The 16,765-nt window shown below is 47.2% G+C and overlaps 1 protein-coding gene across 1 annotated transcript in view; it reads right to left on the bottom strand.

The window, feature by feature from the left end:
* Positions 1-1,048: 1,048 nt before the first annotated feature.
* Positions 1,049-16,765, bottom strand: part of LOC136633508 (uncharacterized) — a 767,630-nt gene continuing 751,913 nt past the window's right edge. Inside the window, exons 5-6 of the mRNA XM_066609268.1 lie at positions 15,975-16,157; positions 1,049-1,351 (exon numbers count right to left, since the gene is read on the bottom strand). Of these exons, the coding sequence (XP_066465365.1) occupies positions 1,167-1,351; positions 15,975-16,157 (368 nt within the window). The 3' untranslated portion in view covers positions 1,049-1,166. The remainder of the gene's footprint in view (positions 1,352-15,974; positions 16,158-16,765) is intronic.

The following is a 16,765-nucleotide window of genomic DNA, read 5'->3' as shown; positions in this document are numbered from 1 at the left end:
AAACACAGGACTGTCAGCAGACACACATATAAAAATATAATACAAACAGGAGATCTATGCTGAGTGACTGAGACAGGATCACACCAAGATCACAAGCAAAGGCAGGGAACAGATAACATAGAAGATACAGAACAGACAGAAAGGTCAGAGATAGGAAGGCAATGGAGGAAGACAGAGCCAAACACAAAACCAAGGTAGAATCAAGGACAGAATGTACAGAAAACTAAGGCAAATGGAAGTACGTCAGCCCAGCTTAAATAGGAGAGAAATGCCTATTAACCCTGCAGCTGGGCTGAGAGCAAGGGAACTGGGTAACTCTTTCAATGCTGGTAGAAAATAAACACCTAGCATCCATACATAGAGGAGGAGCAGAGCGATGCTCGCATCTGCCCGGGACCGCAAGAGGGCTGCAGACACGGGTAGCAGACAGTTAGCTACCACTCCTAGCTTTGTGTAGTTGGCATATTTAATCAGTTTTCTCTCAATTCCCTCCTCCAGATCATTTATAAAAATGTTGACCAACACTGGGCCAAGGACACAGCCTTGGGGTACCCCACTTGATGTATTCTTCCACTTGGATGTGCAGCTATTTATGACCAGAATTTAAGTACAATCACTCAGCTAGTAGTAAAAAGAAAAAAAAAATCATGGCATGCCCTATCTTTAGGCGTGCCCTCGCTTTGCTGTTGTTTTCATTAGGGCCAGCAGAGCATTGCATCGGGTGCCAGGTGCACGTGACTGTGATGCGATGCAAAGTTTACCAATTGAAAATATGGGAAACACTCCACGATCCTCAGCCACGGAGGATCATGACTTCCCGGAAGTGATGCAAGGCGGTTTTAACACAAAAATGCCTCGGATCTATGGGGACATCGCACGTTGGTGAGCCGAGTTTCATGGCCAGATACTGCATTCGTCTGTGTTAAAAATATCCTTACTAAAGTCAAGATTTACTATCTCCACCACATTCTCTTGATCAACCCAGTTGTCTTGTGGAGTTACATCTGTAGATCTCTAATATATATACATATAATATGATGACACAGAAGACGGTTGTGAATCTTTTATTATTATTTCAAATCAATAGAATCCATCCACAGATGCGAGAAGAGAGGAGATTACAATATGGCCGCCTCGCTGAGCTGCAGGATTCCAGGCTTCTACTTTTAAGGACAATCCTTGGGAATGACGCAAAACCTTAAAGTATCATCAAATACATGCACATAGTGTCGCTCACAGTAGCATTCTGTTGGTGGTAAACAAATAACACACCCCTCATCAAGTTCTTCGCCGCAGGATCGGGGACACGGGCGGCAGACGTTTTCCCTTGTCATGTTCTTGGGGCACGGTGCTGTAAAATGATAATACTGTTAGTGTTGGAGGGGCTAAATGAAACAATAAGTGGAAATATATACAGTAATCAGGATGTGAGAGCCGACAGAGAGGCCGGACCTTCTGGGGTCCGTGTGGGGTGAAATAGTGGCTCAGTGAGTAAGACGTTGTGATGTTATTTATATAATAGTGGTTATAGAGAAGCGTGGAGGTTATATAGTGGTGCAGTCAATCAAATACAATGACTCGTGTAGTTATGTATTGGCTCTGGGCTTAAACAGACGAATGTGACTTAGTCCCGATCTTCAGCTGTGATAATCACGGCCGCCCTTGATTTCAATGGTTTAGTTTTCACTATGAGGATTCTCGCCCATTAATACTACGCCCAAGAAAAGACAGGACTTGCCCCATCTGCCCGCACATAGTTAGTGCAATGTGATGGAAAGATCGGGCAGGACCTATCTTCCTGCGTTTTTTTTTCTCAAACTCCTGCGCTATGGCGCGCAGTTTAAAAGCCTGGGGAAGGACGATTAAAAAAAAGCCGTTCATGCGCAGCTATGCTCCGTACCGGTGAGCGTAGTTTTACACACTTCTATCTGAAACCACCCTCAGTGAGTAAGCGCACATTCACAGGCACACCTCGTATTTCGGTCTGTGAATCCGCAGCATATTCAGGGGCCACAATACGCGGCACTGCTGCATTTTCCTGCCTATCTTTTTACACAAGGTATTTATGCACATAATGTGTATTTTTAGTGCATATTTACGTACACTGATAGATTTCTTAGGCCGGCTTGACGTGGGTGAGAATAGAACTCATTGAGTTCACTCACATTTCCATATTATTCTCACGCATTTCGGTTCCACAAAATAATAAAAAAATAAAGCATACTCTATTTCTCTGCATATTTGCACACCAAAGTCCCCATAGAACTCATTGGGGGTGCGCAATAGCACGCTTAATACGCAAAGAGATGCGTGAAACACTGGATAATTGCGCAGGAAAAAGAACCCGTCTGAAACTCATTAGACTAATTAGCCATTTCAATCGGTGTGTCTCTGTTTGCCGCTCACGAATGAACATGCCTTGCAGGCACAAAAAATACAATAAAATCCGCCTAAGGGCACACAGAAATCATTGTTTACTCCACAGATAGGCAGTGCTCAGGTGCACGCAAATACATATACGCCTGTGTGAAGCCGGCCTTAGGGCTAATGTCCACGGGTGGGTTTGAAGTCTGGAATCTGCGTGTTATACCCGCGCAGATGATCCAGACTTCAAGCAACCCATAGAAAATCATGGGCGTCCGCAGCTTAATTAAAGCATGCAGATTTGTATTGCGGAACTTCCGGTCCGGAAAAGAAGTCTCAGCATGGTCCTTTTTGCTGCAGATCTCGCAGGGATGGCTTCCATTGAAGTCAATGGAAGCCGTTCCACCACGACACACTCCAGGTGTTCTGCGGATCCCGCAGGAAAGCAGTAGATTTTTTAAAAAAATTGCACATGTGCGGGGAGCGTGCTGGCCGTCAGGCCCGCCCACATGCTAGCGCGCCTGCCCACATGCACAGAGGAGAAGATGGACGACCCGCACGCATCCGGACTGGTAGGTAATATCCTCATGCCGCGGGCAGGGTGGTATTCCGCGACGAGGCTCCTGCCCAAGGAACCCGCCCCGCCCGTGGACATGAGGCCTTACTGTGAGTCATATGCACAAAGATGGGGTATGTAATCACTGTGGCAGAAAAGATTCCTAAATTATATATGTCTCACCGAAAGGAACTTATTAAAATATCATCTTTATTAAATACTAGCTTACCCGTCGCGCGTTGCTGGGAAGACAGACATACATACACACATTCGTTTTTAAATATGTAGATAACAACCAATCACAGTGCAGCTTTCAAGTTACCTCAGCGGTATAATATATAACAACCAATCGCAGTGCAGCTCTCATGTAACCTCAGTAGTTTAAGAAGTAGCAACTAGAGATGAGCGAGCACCAAAATGCTCGGGTGCTCGTTACTCGAGACGAACTTTTCGTGATGCTCGAGGGTTCGTTTCGAATAACGAACCCCATTGAAGTCAATGGGCGACCCGAGCATTTTTGTATATTGTCGATGCTCGCTAAGGTTTTCGTTTGTGAAAATCTGGGCAATTCAAGAAAGTGATGGGAACGACACAGCAACGGATAGGGCAGGCGAGGGGCTACATGTTGGGCTGCATCTCAAGTTCCTAGGTCCCACTATTAAGCCACAATAGCGGCAAGAGTGGACCCTCCCAACAATTTTTACTTCTGAAAAGCCCTCATTAGCAATGCATACCTTAGCTAAGCACCACACTACCTCCAACAAAGCACAATCACTGCCTGCATGACACTCCACTGCCACTTCTCCTGGGTTACATGCTGACCAACCCCCCCCCCCCACGACCCAGTGTCCACACCGCACACCAAACTGTCCCTGCCCAGCCTTCAGCTGCCCTCATGCCACACCACCCTCATGTTTATTTATAAGTGCGTCTGCCAGAGGAACCGCAGGCACACACTGCACAGGGTTGGCACGGCTAGGCAGCGACCCTCTTTAAAAGGGGCGAGGCAATAGTCCACAATGCTGTACATAAGCAATGAGAAATCCAATCCTGTGCCACCTCCATCTGGAGCTGCACACGTGGGCATAGCAACGGGGAACCTATGTGCCACACACTATTCATTCTGTCAAGCTGTCTGCATGCCCCAGTCAGACCGCGTTTTTTTATAAATAGTCACAGACAGGTACAACTCCGCAATGGGAATTCCGTGTGCACCCACAGCATGGGTGGCTCCCTGGAACCCAGCGGCTGTACATAAATATATCCCATTGCAATGCCCTCGACAGCAGAGCTAACGTCAGATTAAATGCAGGTGGGCTCCGGCCCACACTGCATGCCCCAGTCAGACTGGGGTTCTTTAGAAGTGGACAGATGCAGTTACAACTCCCTGTGGACCCACAGCATGGGTGGGTGCCAGGAAGCCACCGGCGGTACATAAATATATCCCATTGCATTGCCCATCACAGCTGAGGTAATGTCATGTTTAATGCAGGTGGGCTTTGGCCCACACTGCATGCCCCAGTCAGACTGGGGTTCCTTAGAAATGGACAGATGCAGTTACAACTCCCTGTGGACCCACAGCATGGGTGGCTCCCTGGAACCCACCGGCGGTACATAAATATATCCCATTGCATTGCCCATCACAGCTGAGGTAATGTCATGTTTAATGCAGGTGGGCTTCGGCCCACACTGCATGCCCCAGTCAGACTGGGGTTCTTTAGAAGTGGACAGATGCAGTTACAACTCCCTGTGGACCCACAGCATGGGTGGGTGCCAGGAAGCCACCGGCGGTACATAAATATATCCCATTGCATTGCCCATCACAGCTGAGGTAATAATGTCATGTTTAATGCAGGTGGGCTTCGGCCCACACTGCATGCCCCAGTCAGACTGGGGTTCTTTAGAAGTGGACAGATGCAGTTACAACTCCCTGTGGACCCACAGCATGGGTGGCTCCCTGGAACCCACCGGTGGTACATAAATATATCCCATTGCATTGCCCATCACAGCTGAGGTAATAATGTCATGTTTAATGCAGGTGGCCTTCGGCCCACACTGCATGCCCCAGTCAGACTGGGGTCCTTTAGAAGGGGACAGATGCAGTTACAACTCCCTGTGGACCCACAGCATGGGTGGGTGCCAGGAAGCCACCGGCGGTACATAAATATATCAGATTGCATTGCCCATCACAGCTGAGGTAATGTCACGTTTAATGCAGGTGGGCTTTGGCCCACACTGCATGCCCCAGTCAGACTGGGGTACTTTAGAAGTGGACAGATGCAGTTACAACTCCCTGTGGACCCACAGCATGGGTGGCTCCATGGAACCCACCGGCGGTACATAAATATATCCCATTGCATTGCCCATCACAGCTGAGGTAATAATGTCATGTTTAATGCTGGTAGGCTTCGGCCCACACTGCATGCCCCAGTCAGACTGGGGTCCTTTAGAAGTGGACAGATGCAGTTACAACTCCCTGTGGACCCACAGCATGGGTGGGTGCCAGGAAGCCACCAGCGGTACATAAATATATCCCATTGCAGTGCCCAAAACAGCTGAGGTAATGTCGTGCTTAATGCAGGTGGGCTTCGGCCCACACTGCATGCCCCAGTCAGACTGGGGTTCTTTAGAAGTGGACACATGCAGTTACAACTCCCTGTGGACCCACAGCATGGGTGGCTCCCTGGAACCCACCGGCGGTACATAAATACATCCCATTGCAGTGCCCAACACAGCTGATGTAATGTCAGCTGTAATGCAGGTGGGCTAAAAATTAATTCGATTACACTGTAGGCGAGGGCCCCCAAATATTGGTGTACCAACAGTACTAATGTACCTCAGAAAAATTGCCCATGCCCAACCAAGAGGGCAGGTGAAACCCATTAATCGCTTTGGTTAATGTGGCTTAATTGGTAACTAGGCCAGGAGGCAGCCCAGTTAAAATAAAAATTGGTTCAGGTGAAAGTTTCAACGCTTTAATGAGCATTGAAACGTCTAAAAATTGTTTCGAAAAATTATATGACTGAGCCTTGTGGGCTTAAGAAAAATTGCCCGTTCGGCGTGATTATGTGAGGTTTAAGGAGGAGGAGCAGGAGGAGGAGGAGGAATATTATACACAGATTGATGAAGCAAAAAGGTCCCCGTTTTTGATGGGGATAGAGAACGATGCTTCCATCCGCGGGTGCAGCCTACGTATTGCTTAGGTATCGCTGCTGTCCGCTGGTGGAGAAGAGAAGTCTGGGGAAATCCACGCTTTGTTCATCTTGATGAGTGTAAGCCTGTCGGCACTGTCGGTTGACAGGCGGGTACGCTTATCCGTGATGATTCCCCCAGCCGCACTAAACACCCTCTCTGACAAGACGCTAGCCGCAGGACAAGCAAGCACCTCCAGGGCATACAGCGCGAGTTCAGGTCACGTGTCCAGCTTCGACACCCAGTAGTTGTAGGGGGCAGAGGCGTCACGGAGGACGGTCGTGCGATCGGCAACGTACTCTCTCACCATCCTTTTACAGTGCTCCCGGCGACTCAGCCTTGACTGGGGAGCGGTGACACAGTCTTGCTGGGGAGCCATAAAGCTGTCAAGGGCCTTAGAGAGTGTTGCCCTGCCTGTGCTGTACATGCTGCCTGATCTCCGCGCCTCCACTGCTACCTGGCCCTCGTAACTGCGCCTTCGGCCACTAGCGCTGTCGGATGGGAATTTTACCATCAGTTTGTCCGCCAGGGTCCTGTGGTATAGCATCCCTCTCGAACCCCTTTCCTCTTCGGGTATGAGAGTGGAAAGGTTCTCCTTATATCGTGGGTCAAGCAGTGTGTACACCCAGTAATCCGTAGTGGCCAGAATGCGTGTAACGCGAGGGTCATGAGAAAGGCATCCTAACATGAAGTCAGCCATGTGTGCCAGGGTACCTGTACGCAACACATGACTGTCCTCACTAGGAAGATCACTTTCAGGATCCTCCTACTCCTCCTCCTCCTCCTCCTCCTCCTCAGGCCATACACGCTGAAAGGATGACAGACAAGCAGCATGTGTACCCTCAGCAGTGGGCCAAGCTGTCTCTTCCCCTTCCTCCTCATCTTCCTCCTCACCGCGCTGAGATATAGACAGGAGGTTGCTCTGACTATCCAGCGACATACTGTCTTCCCCCGGCTCTGTTTCCGAGCGCAAAGCGTCTGCCTTTATGCTTTGCAGGGAACTTCTCAAGAGGCATAGCAGAGGAATGCTGACGCTAATGATTGCAGCATCGCCGCTCACCACCTGGGTAGACTCCTCAAACTTTCCAAGGACCTGGCAGATGTCTGCCAACCAGGCCCCCTCTTCTAAAAAGAATTGAGGAGGCTGACTCCCACTGCGCCGCCCATGTTGGAGTTGGTATTCCACTATAGCTCTACGCTGCTCATAGAGCCTGGCCAACATGTGGAGCGTAGAGTTCCACCGTGTGGGCACGTCGCACAGCAGTCGGTGCACTGGCAGATTAAACCGATGTTGCAGGGTGGCAGCGTCCGTGTGGGACTTGCGGAAATGTGCGCAGAGCCGGCGCACCTTTCCGAGCAGGTCTGACAAGCGTGGGTAGCTTTTCAGAAAGCGCTGAACCACCAAATTAAAGACGTGGGCCAGGCATGGCACGTGCGTAAGGCTGCCGAGCTGCAGAGCCGCCACCAGGTTACGGCCGTTGTCACACACGACCATGCCCGGTTGGAGGCTCAGCGGCGCAAGCCAGCGGTCGGTCTACTCTGTCAGACCCTGCAGCAGTTCGTGGGCCGTGTGCCTCTTATCTCCTAAGCTGAGTAGTTTCAGCACAGCCTGCTGACGCTTGCCCACCGCTGTGCCGCCACGCCGCGCGACACCAACTGCTGGCGACGTGCTGCTGCTGCTGACACATCTTGATTGCGAGACAGAGGTTGCGTTGGAGGAGGAGGAGGGTGCTTTAGTGGAGGAAGTATACACCGCCGCAGATACCACCACTGAGCTGGGGCCCGCAATTCTGGGGGTGGGTAGGACGTGAGCGGACCCAGGCTCTGACTCTGTCCCAGCCTCCACTAAATTCACCCAATGTGCCGTCAGGGAGATATAGTGGCCCTGCCCGCCTGTGCTTGTCCACGTGTCCGTTGTTAAGTGGACCTTGCCAGTAACCGCGTTGGTGAGGGCGCGTACAATGTTGCGGGAGACGTGGTCGTGCAGGGCTGGGACGGCACATCGGGAAAAGTAGTGGCGACTGGGAACTGAGTAGCGCGGGGCCGCCGCCGCCATCATACTTTTGAAGGACTCCGTTTCCACAAGCCTATACGGCAGCATCTCCAGGCTGATAAATTTGGCTATGTGCACGTTTAACGCTTGAGCGTGCGGGTGCGTGGCGGCGTACTTGCGCTTGCGCTCAAACACTTGCGCTAGCGACGGCTGGACGGCGCTGAGAGACATTGGTGGATGGGGCCGAGGACAGTGGAGGTGAGGGTGTGGGTGCAGGCCAGGAGACGGTAGTGCCTGTGTCCTCAGAGCGGGGTTGGATCTCAGTGGCAGGTTGGGGCACGGGGAGAGGCAGCGGTGCAAACCGGAGACGGTGAACGGCCTTCGTCCCACCTTGTGGGGTGCTTGGCCATCATATGTCTGCGCATGCTGGTGGTGGTGAGGCTGGTGGTGGTGGCTCCCCGGCTGATCTTGGCGCGACAAAGGTTGCACACCACTGTTTGTCGGTCATCTGCACTCTCAGTGAAAAACTGCCAGACCTTTGAGCTCGTCGGCCTCTGCAGGGTGGCATGGCGCGAGGGGGTGCTTTGGGAAACAGTTGGTGGATTATTCGGTCTGGCCCTACCTCTACCCCTGGACACCGCACTGCCTCTTGCAACCTGCCCTGCTGATGCCCTTGCCTCCCCCTCTGTCTTCAGTAGGCGTAGCAAACCAGGTGGGGTCAGTCACCTCATTGTCCTGCTGCTCTTCCTCCGAATCCTCTGTGCGCTCCTCCCTCGGACTTACTACCCTTACTACTACCTCACTGATAGACAACTGTGTCTCAACATCATCGTCCTCCTCACCCACTGAAAGGTCTTGAGACAGTTGGCGGAAGTCCCCAGCCTCATCCCCCGAACCCCGGGAACTTTCCAATGGTTGGGCATCAGTCACGATAAACTCCTCTGTTGGGAGAGGAACCACTGCTGCCCAATCTGAGCAGGGGCCCGAGAACAGTTCCTGGGAGTCTGCCCGCTCCTCAGAATGTCTCATTGTAATGGAGTGAGGAGGCTGGGAGGAAGGAGGAGCAGCAGCGAGAGGATTCTGAGTTGCAGCAGTGTACGGCGCAGAACTGTGGGTGGACGATAGATTGCTGGAAGCACTTTCTGCCATCCACGACAGGACCTGCTCACACTGCTCATTTTCTAATAAAGGTCTACCGTGTGGACCCATTAAATGTGCGATGAATGTGGGGACGCCAGAAACGTGCCTCTCTCCTAATCCCGCAGCAGTCGGCTGCGATACACCTGGATCAGGAGCTCGGCCTGTGCCCACACCCTGACTTGGGCCTCTGCGTCCTCGCCCGCGTCCACGTCCTCTAGGCCTACCCCTACCCCTCAGCATGCTGTATTACCAGTAATGCAGAAACAGAAAGCTGTAATTAAATGTGCCGCTTATTGGCCTGTGGTTGGAGGCTGACTTCGCTTACAGAAAGCCAGGAAATAATTTTGCGCAAGCCTGCTGTAACACTTAGCTGGCTGCGTATGAATTTGGAGAACTACTACACCCAGCAGAGACCCAGAACACTGAGGACACTCACAGGCAGCCCAAATAGATTTTTTTCCACAAATTTTTTTGCAAAGGCCCACTGCCTATATTCAATCAATAATATGTCTTCTGTCCCTGCCTAAGCACTTCTGGCCCTAGGGTATGTCACAGAACTGCAGAGTGTTGCACTGTGAACTGCAACACAGCGGTGATTTCAGAGCCCAGACAGAGCCAGGAAATAATTTTGCACAAGCCTGCTGTAACACTTAGCTGGCTGCGTATGAATTTGGAGAATTACTACACCCAGCACAGACCCAGAACACTGAGGACACTCACAGGCGGCCCAAATAGATTTTTTCCCACAAATTTTTTTGCAAAGGCCCACTGCCTATATTCAATCAATAATATGTCTTCTGTCCCTGCCTAAGCGCTTCTGGCCCTGGAGTATTACTGCAGGGTGCAATGCTCTGCACGGCCGATATACCAAAAAAAAAAAATGTGCAACACTCCAAAAAGCAGCCTCCACAGTACTGCACATGGTTAGATGTGGCCCTAAGAAGGACCGTTGGGGGTTCTTGAAGCCTAAAATACTCCTAACGCTCTCCCTATAGCAGCTCCAACACGATAGCACTGTCCCTGATCTCTGTCAGAATGCATCTGTGGCGAGCCGCGGGAGGGGCCGATTTTTATACTCGGGTGACACCTGATCTCGCCAGCCACTCACTGCAGGGGGTGGTATAGGGCTTGAACGTCGCAGGGGGAAGTTGTAATGCCTTCCCTGTCTTTCTATTGGCCAGAAAAGCACGCTAACGTCTCACAGATGAAAGTAAAAGTAACCCGAACATCGCGTGGTACTCATTACGAGTAACGAGCATCTCGAACACGCTACTACTCGAACGAGTATCAAGCTCGGACGAGTACGTTCGCTCATCTCTAGTAGCAACCAATCACAGCACAGCTTTCATGTTGCCTCAGCAGTATAATATATAGCAACCAGTCACAGCACAACTTTCATGTTTCCTCAGCAGTATAAGAAATAGCAACCAATCACAGCAAAGCTTTAATTTACCTCAGCATTCTCAATATGCAGCAATTGTCAAGCGAAACGTTCGGCGGATGCATCATTTTGTAGTTGAACACGCATCCTGTTGCTCGTAATGCCTTTTGCTTTCGTGCTTGAGATGGAAATCAAACGATTTTTGTCTGGGGGCCATAACTGTCGACGATGCTCGCACGCGTGCCACCTATCATAGGATAGTTATGCTATGCCAGTAATCTTCCCAGAAGTGTACTCAACAACTTCCCAAAGTTTCATGGTGATTGGATGAATGGTGTAGTAATGCATAACGGACAGACAGACAGACATACATTCATTTATATATACATAGATGACATCAGGAAGTGAGAGAATTAGATTCTGTACGTAAAATGTGGATGCTAATTCTTTGGCGCTTAGAAGTGAACAATCGAGTTGGGACCCATTACCTTTTCCTATTTATGACATAATCAATGCTCGTGCCAAATTTCAAGTTTCTATGATATTGGGAAGTGAGAGAATTAGATTCCGTACGTAAAATTTGGACGCTAATTCTTTTGCGCTAGAAATTAATTACCAAGTTGGGACCTATTAGCTTTTCCTATTTTTGACATAATTAATGCTCGTGCCAAATTTCAAGTTTCTATGATATTGGGAAGTGAGAGAATTAGATTCTGTATGTAAAATTTGGACGCTAATTCTTTTGCGCTAGAAATGAATTACCAAGTTGGGACCCATTAGCTTTTCCTATTTTTGACATAATGCTTGTGCCAAATTTCAAGTTTCTATGATATTGGGAAGTGAGAGAATTAGATTCCGTAAGTAAAATTTGGATGCTAATTCTTTTGCGCTTAGAATTAAATATTTGAGTTGGGACCCATTAACTTTTCCTATTTATGACATAATCAATGCTAATGCCAAATTACATCGTGAAGTGAGAGAATTAGATTCCGTACTACGTAAAATTTGGATGCTAATTCTTTAGCGCTTATAGTTAAATAATCGAGTTGGGACCATTAACTTTTCCTATTTATGACATAATCAATGCTAATGCCAAATTTCAAGTTTCTATGACATTGGGAAGTGAGAGAATTAGATTCCATACGTAAAATTTGGACGCTAATTCTTTGGCGCTTAGAATTGAAAATTCGAGTTTGGACCTATTAACTTTTCCTATTTATGACATAATCAATGCTCGTGCCAAATTTCAAGTTTCTATGACATTGGAAAGTGAGAGAATTAGATTCCGTACGTAAAATTTGGACGCTAATTCTTTGGCGCTTAGAATTAAATAATCGAGTTGGGACCCATTAGCTTTTCCTATTTATGACATAATTAACGCTCGTGCCAAATTTCAAGTTTCTATGACATTGGAAAGTGAGAGAATTAGATTCCGTTTGTAAAATTTGGACGCTAATTCTTTGGCGCTTAGAATTGAATAATCGAGTTGGGACCCATTATCTTTTCCTATTTATGACATAATCAATGCTCGTGCCAAATTTAAAGTTTCTATGATATTGGGAAGCGAGAAAATTAGATTCCGTACGTAAAATTTGGACGCTAATTCTTTGGCGCTTAGAATTGAATAATCGAGATGTGACCCATTAGCTTTTCCTATTTATGACATAATCAATGCTCGTGCCAAATTACATGTTTCTACAACATCGGGAAGTGAGAGAATTATTGGCAATGATGGAAATCGAACGATCTACGTGGGGGGGGGGGGGGGCGTAACTGTCGCCGACGCTCGCACGCGCGCCATTTATCATACGATAGTTGTACTATGCCTATTATCTTCCCAGGAGTGTACTTAACAGACAGACAGACACGCATACATTCAATCTATATATATAAAATTGAATGTATGCGTGTCTGTGTGTCTGTCTGTGTGTATGTCTGTCTTTCTGTGTGTGTGTCTGTTTGTCCTTTATGCGCTACTACACCATTCATCCGATCGCCATGAAACTTTGGGAAGTTGTTGAGTACACTCCTGGGAAGATTATAGGAAAAGTACATTTATGCTATAATAAATGGCGCGCGTGCGAGCGTCGTCGACAGTTGCGCCCCCCCCCCCCCCACGTATATCATTTGATTTCCATCACTGCCACTAATTCTCTCACTTCGCGATGTCATAGAAACTTGAAATTTGGCATGAGCATTGATTATGTCATAAATGGGAAAAGCTAATAGGTCCCAACTCGATTATTCAATTGTAAGCGCCAAAGAATTAGCGTCCAAATTTTACGTACGGAATCTAATTTTCTCGCTTCCCAATGTCATAGAAACTTGAAATTTGGCACGAACATTGATTATGTCATAAATAGGAAAAGCTATTGGGTTCCAACTCGATTATTCAATTCTATGCGCAAAAGAATTAGCGTCCAAATTTTACGTACGGAATGTAATTTTCTCACATAGAAACTTTAAATTTGGCACGGGCATTGAATATGTCATAAATAGGAAATGCTAATGGGTCCCAACTCGATTATTCAATTCTATGCGCCAAAGAATTAGCGTCCAAATTTTACGTACGGAATCTAATTCTCTCACTTCCTGATATATATAAATGAATGTATGTCTGTCTGTCTGTCCTTTATGCATTACTACACCATTCATCCAATTGCCATGAGACTTTGGGAAGTTGCTGAGTACACTCCTGCGATGATTATAGGCATAGTACAACTATCCTACGATAGGTGGCGCGCGTGCGAGCATCGTCGACAGTTATGCCCCCCAGACAAAGATCGTTTGATTTCCATCTCAAGCACGAAAGCAAAAGGCATTACGAGCAACAGGATCCGTGTTCAACTACAAAATGATGCATCCGCCGAACGTCTCGCAAGACAATTGCTGGATATTGAGAATGCTGAGGTAAAATGAAAGCTGTGCTGTGATTGGTGGCTACTTCTTATACTACTGAGGTTGCATGAAAGCTGTGCTGTGATTGGAGGCTACTTCTTATACTGCTAAGGTAACATGAAAGCTGCGCTGCGATTCGTTGTTATATATTATACCACTGAGGTAACATGAAAGCTGCGCTGTGATTGGTTGCTATATATAATACCGCAGAGGTAAAATGAAAGCTGCGCTGTGATTGGTTGCTATTTTTTATATTGCTGAGGCAGAATAAAAGTTGCGCTGTGATTGGTTGTTATTTCTCTTACTGCTGAGGTAACATGAAAGCTGCGCTGTGATTGGTTGTTATATTTTATACTGCTAAGGTAACATGAAAGCTGCGCTGTGATTGGTTGTTATCTAGATATATAAAAACAAATGTATGAATGTATGTCTGTCTTCGCAGCAACGCGCGACGGGTAAGCTAGTCTATATATATAAAATTGAATGTATGTCTGCGTGTCTGTCTGTCTGTCTGTTTGTCCTTAATGCATTACTACACCATTCATCCGATCGCCATGAAACTTTGGGAAGTTGTTGAGTACACTCCTGGGAAGATTATAGGCATAGTACAAATATTCTATGATGAATGGCGCGTGCGCGAGCGTCGTCGACAGTTACGACCCCCCCCCCCCACGTAGATCGTTCGATTTCCATCATTGCCACTAATTCTCTCACTTCCCGATGTTGTAGAAACATGAAATTTGGCACAAGCATTGATTATGTCATAAATAGGGAAAGTTAATGGGTCCCAACTCGATTATTCAATTGTAAGCGCCAAAGAATTAGCGTCCAAATTTTACGTACGGAATCTAATTTTCTCGCTTCCCAATGTCATAGAAACTTGAAATTTGGCACGAGCATTGATTATGTCATAAATAGGAAAAGCTAATGGGTCCCAACTCGATTATTCAATTCTATGCGCCAAAGAATTAGCGTCCAAATTTTACATGCGGAATCTAATTTTCTCACATAGAAACTTTAAATTTGGCACGAGCATTGATTATGCCATAAATAGGAAAAGGTAATGGGTCCCAACTCGATTATTCAATTCTATGCGCAAAACAATTAGCGTCCAAATTTTATGTACAGAATCTAATTCTCTCACTTCCTGATATATATAAATGAATGTATGTCTGTCTGTCTGTCCTTTATGCATTACTACACCATTCATCCAATTGCCATGAGACTTTGGGAAGTTTCTGAGTACACTCCTGGGATGATTATAGGCATAGTACAACTATCCTACGATAGGTGGGGCATGTGCGAGCATCGTCGACAGTTATGCCCCCCAGACAAAGATCGTTTGATTTCCATCTCAAGCACGAAAGCAAAAGGTATTACGAGCAACAGGATCCGTGTTCAACTACAAAATGATGCATCCGCCGAACGTCTCGCAAGACAATTGCTGGATATTGAGAATGCTGAGGTAAAATGAAAGCTGTGCTGTGATTGGTTGCTATTTCTTATACTGCTGAGGTAACATGAAAGCTGTGCTGTGATTGTTGGCTACTTCTTATACTACTGAGGTAACATGAAAGCTGCGCTGTGATTGGTTGTTATCTAGATATATAAAAACGAATGAATGTATGTCTGTCTGTCTGTCTTCGCAGCAATGCGCGACGGGTAAGCTAGTTTTATATATATAAAGATTCATTAAAATTTGGCATGTGTACGTGTATTATTAATGATCACTAATAACTAATTCTGATAAAGCTAGTCGGTCTTGATAAGCGGTGTATATACACTCATGTGAATTAACTTTAATATATAGGGGTCCGGTGGTTATATAGAGACTAGATTCCCTATATACAAAACAGATGTGGGGGTCACTATTACTGCTGGGGCCACTGTGGGGGACACTATTACTATTGAGGCCACTGTGGGGGACATTATTACTACTGAAGTCACAGTGGGGACACTATTACTTCTGAGGCCAATGTGGGGGACACTATTACTACTGAAGCCATGGTGGGGGACACTATTACTGCTGGGGTATGTTTACACGTGGCGGACATGCTGCAGAATATCCTCCCTGGAAATTTCCGTGCAAATTCCGCTGCATTTCCGCATTCATTATTTTGAAGCGGCCCTGTCCTTTTTATAACTACGGAGGTAAAATCATACATCGTGATAAGCCCCGCCCCCTGAGGTGTTGACACTTTGTGCTAAATAAGTGGGTTTTGGGTTGCAGCTTGGGCACTCAGTCTCTAAAAGTTTCACCATCACTGGTCTACACTGTAGTACTGTTGTTCTATTCATGGATCTGGAGACTCAGGATGAGCAGGGCTTTAACTTCCGTATAAACACAGAGAATACTCCATATATTTTGGAATGTATGGCACTTTTTAGAATCACATTGTTCCAAACCTCTTCATGTATTATATGGGGGATCATTCTTTACTGCACCTCACCTGGGCAATCCTTGGGGAGGACACAGGGACCAAATGAGCCAGACTGGAAGACAAACCCGTCATTGCAGAGACATCTTTCCACTTTGTCAATTTCACAGGTGATTAATGCACCTAGATTATCACAGTTGCGCAGGCACTGGGTCCCAGGGACACCTCTGTGTTGGTTCTCTAGGCACTGGGGCTCTGAAATAAAGAATTTCTATTATCAGATTCTGTAAAGTGATTGAAATTAGTGTTCTACTACATGCATGTGTCACACACAGCACACACAGCTCTGCTACATATACGTCACACACAACACACAGCTCTGCTACATATACGTCACACACAACACACAGAGCTCTGCTACATGTGCATATCACACACACAGCTCTGCTACATGCACGCATCACACGCACAAAGCTGTTACATGCACGCCACACACACACCACCCACAGCTCTGCTAAATGCAAGTCATAAACACCACACATCTCTGTAACATATACGTGCCACACACAGCATACACAGCTCTGCTACATGCATGTCACACACACACCACAAACAGCTCTGCTTCCTATACGTCACACACAACACACAGAGCTCTGCTACATGTGCATATCACACACACAGCTCTGCTACGTGCACGCATTACATGCACAAAGCTCTGTTACATGCACGCCACACACACACCACCTACAGCTCTGCTAAATGCAAGTCATAAACACCACACATCTCTGTAACATATACGTGTCACACACAGCATACACAGCTCTGCTACATGCATGTCACACACACACCACAAACAGCTCTGC

Source organism: Eleutherodactylus coqui, chromosome 6 (genome assembly GCF_035609145.1).
Source record: "Eleutherodactylus coqui strain aEleCoq1 chromosome 6, aEleCoq1.hap1, whole genome shotgun sequence".
Taxonomy (NCBI): Eukaryota; Metazoa; Chordata; class Amphibia; order Anura; family Eleutherodactylidae; genus Eleutherodactylus; species Eleutherodactylus coqui.
This window is presented reverse-complemented; position numbering and strand designations above follow the sequence as displayed.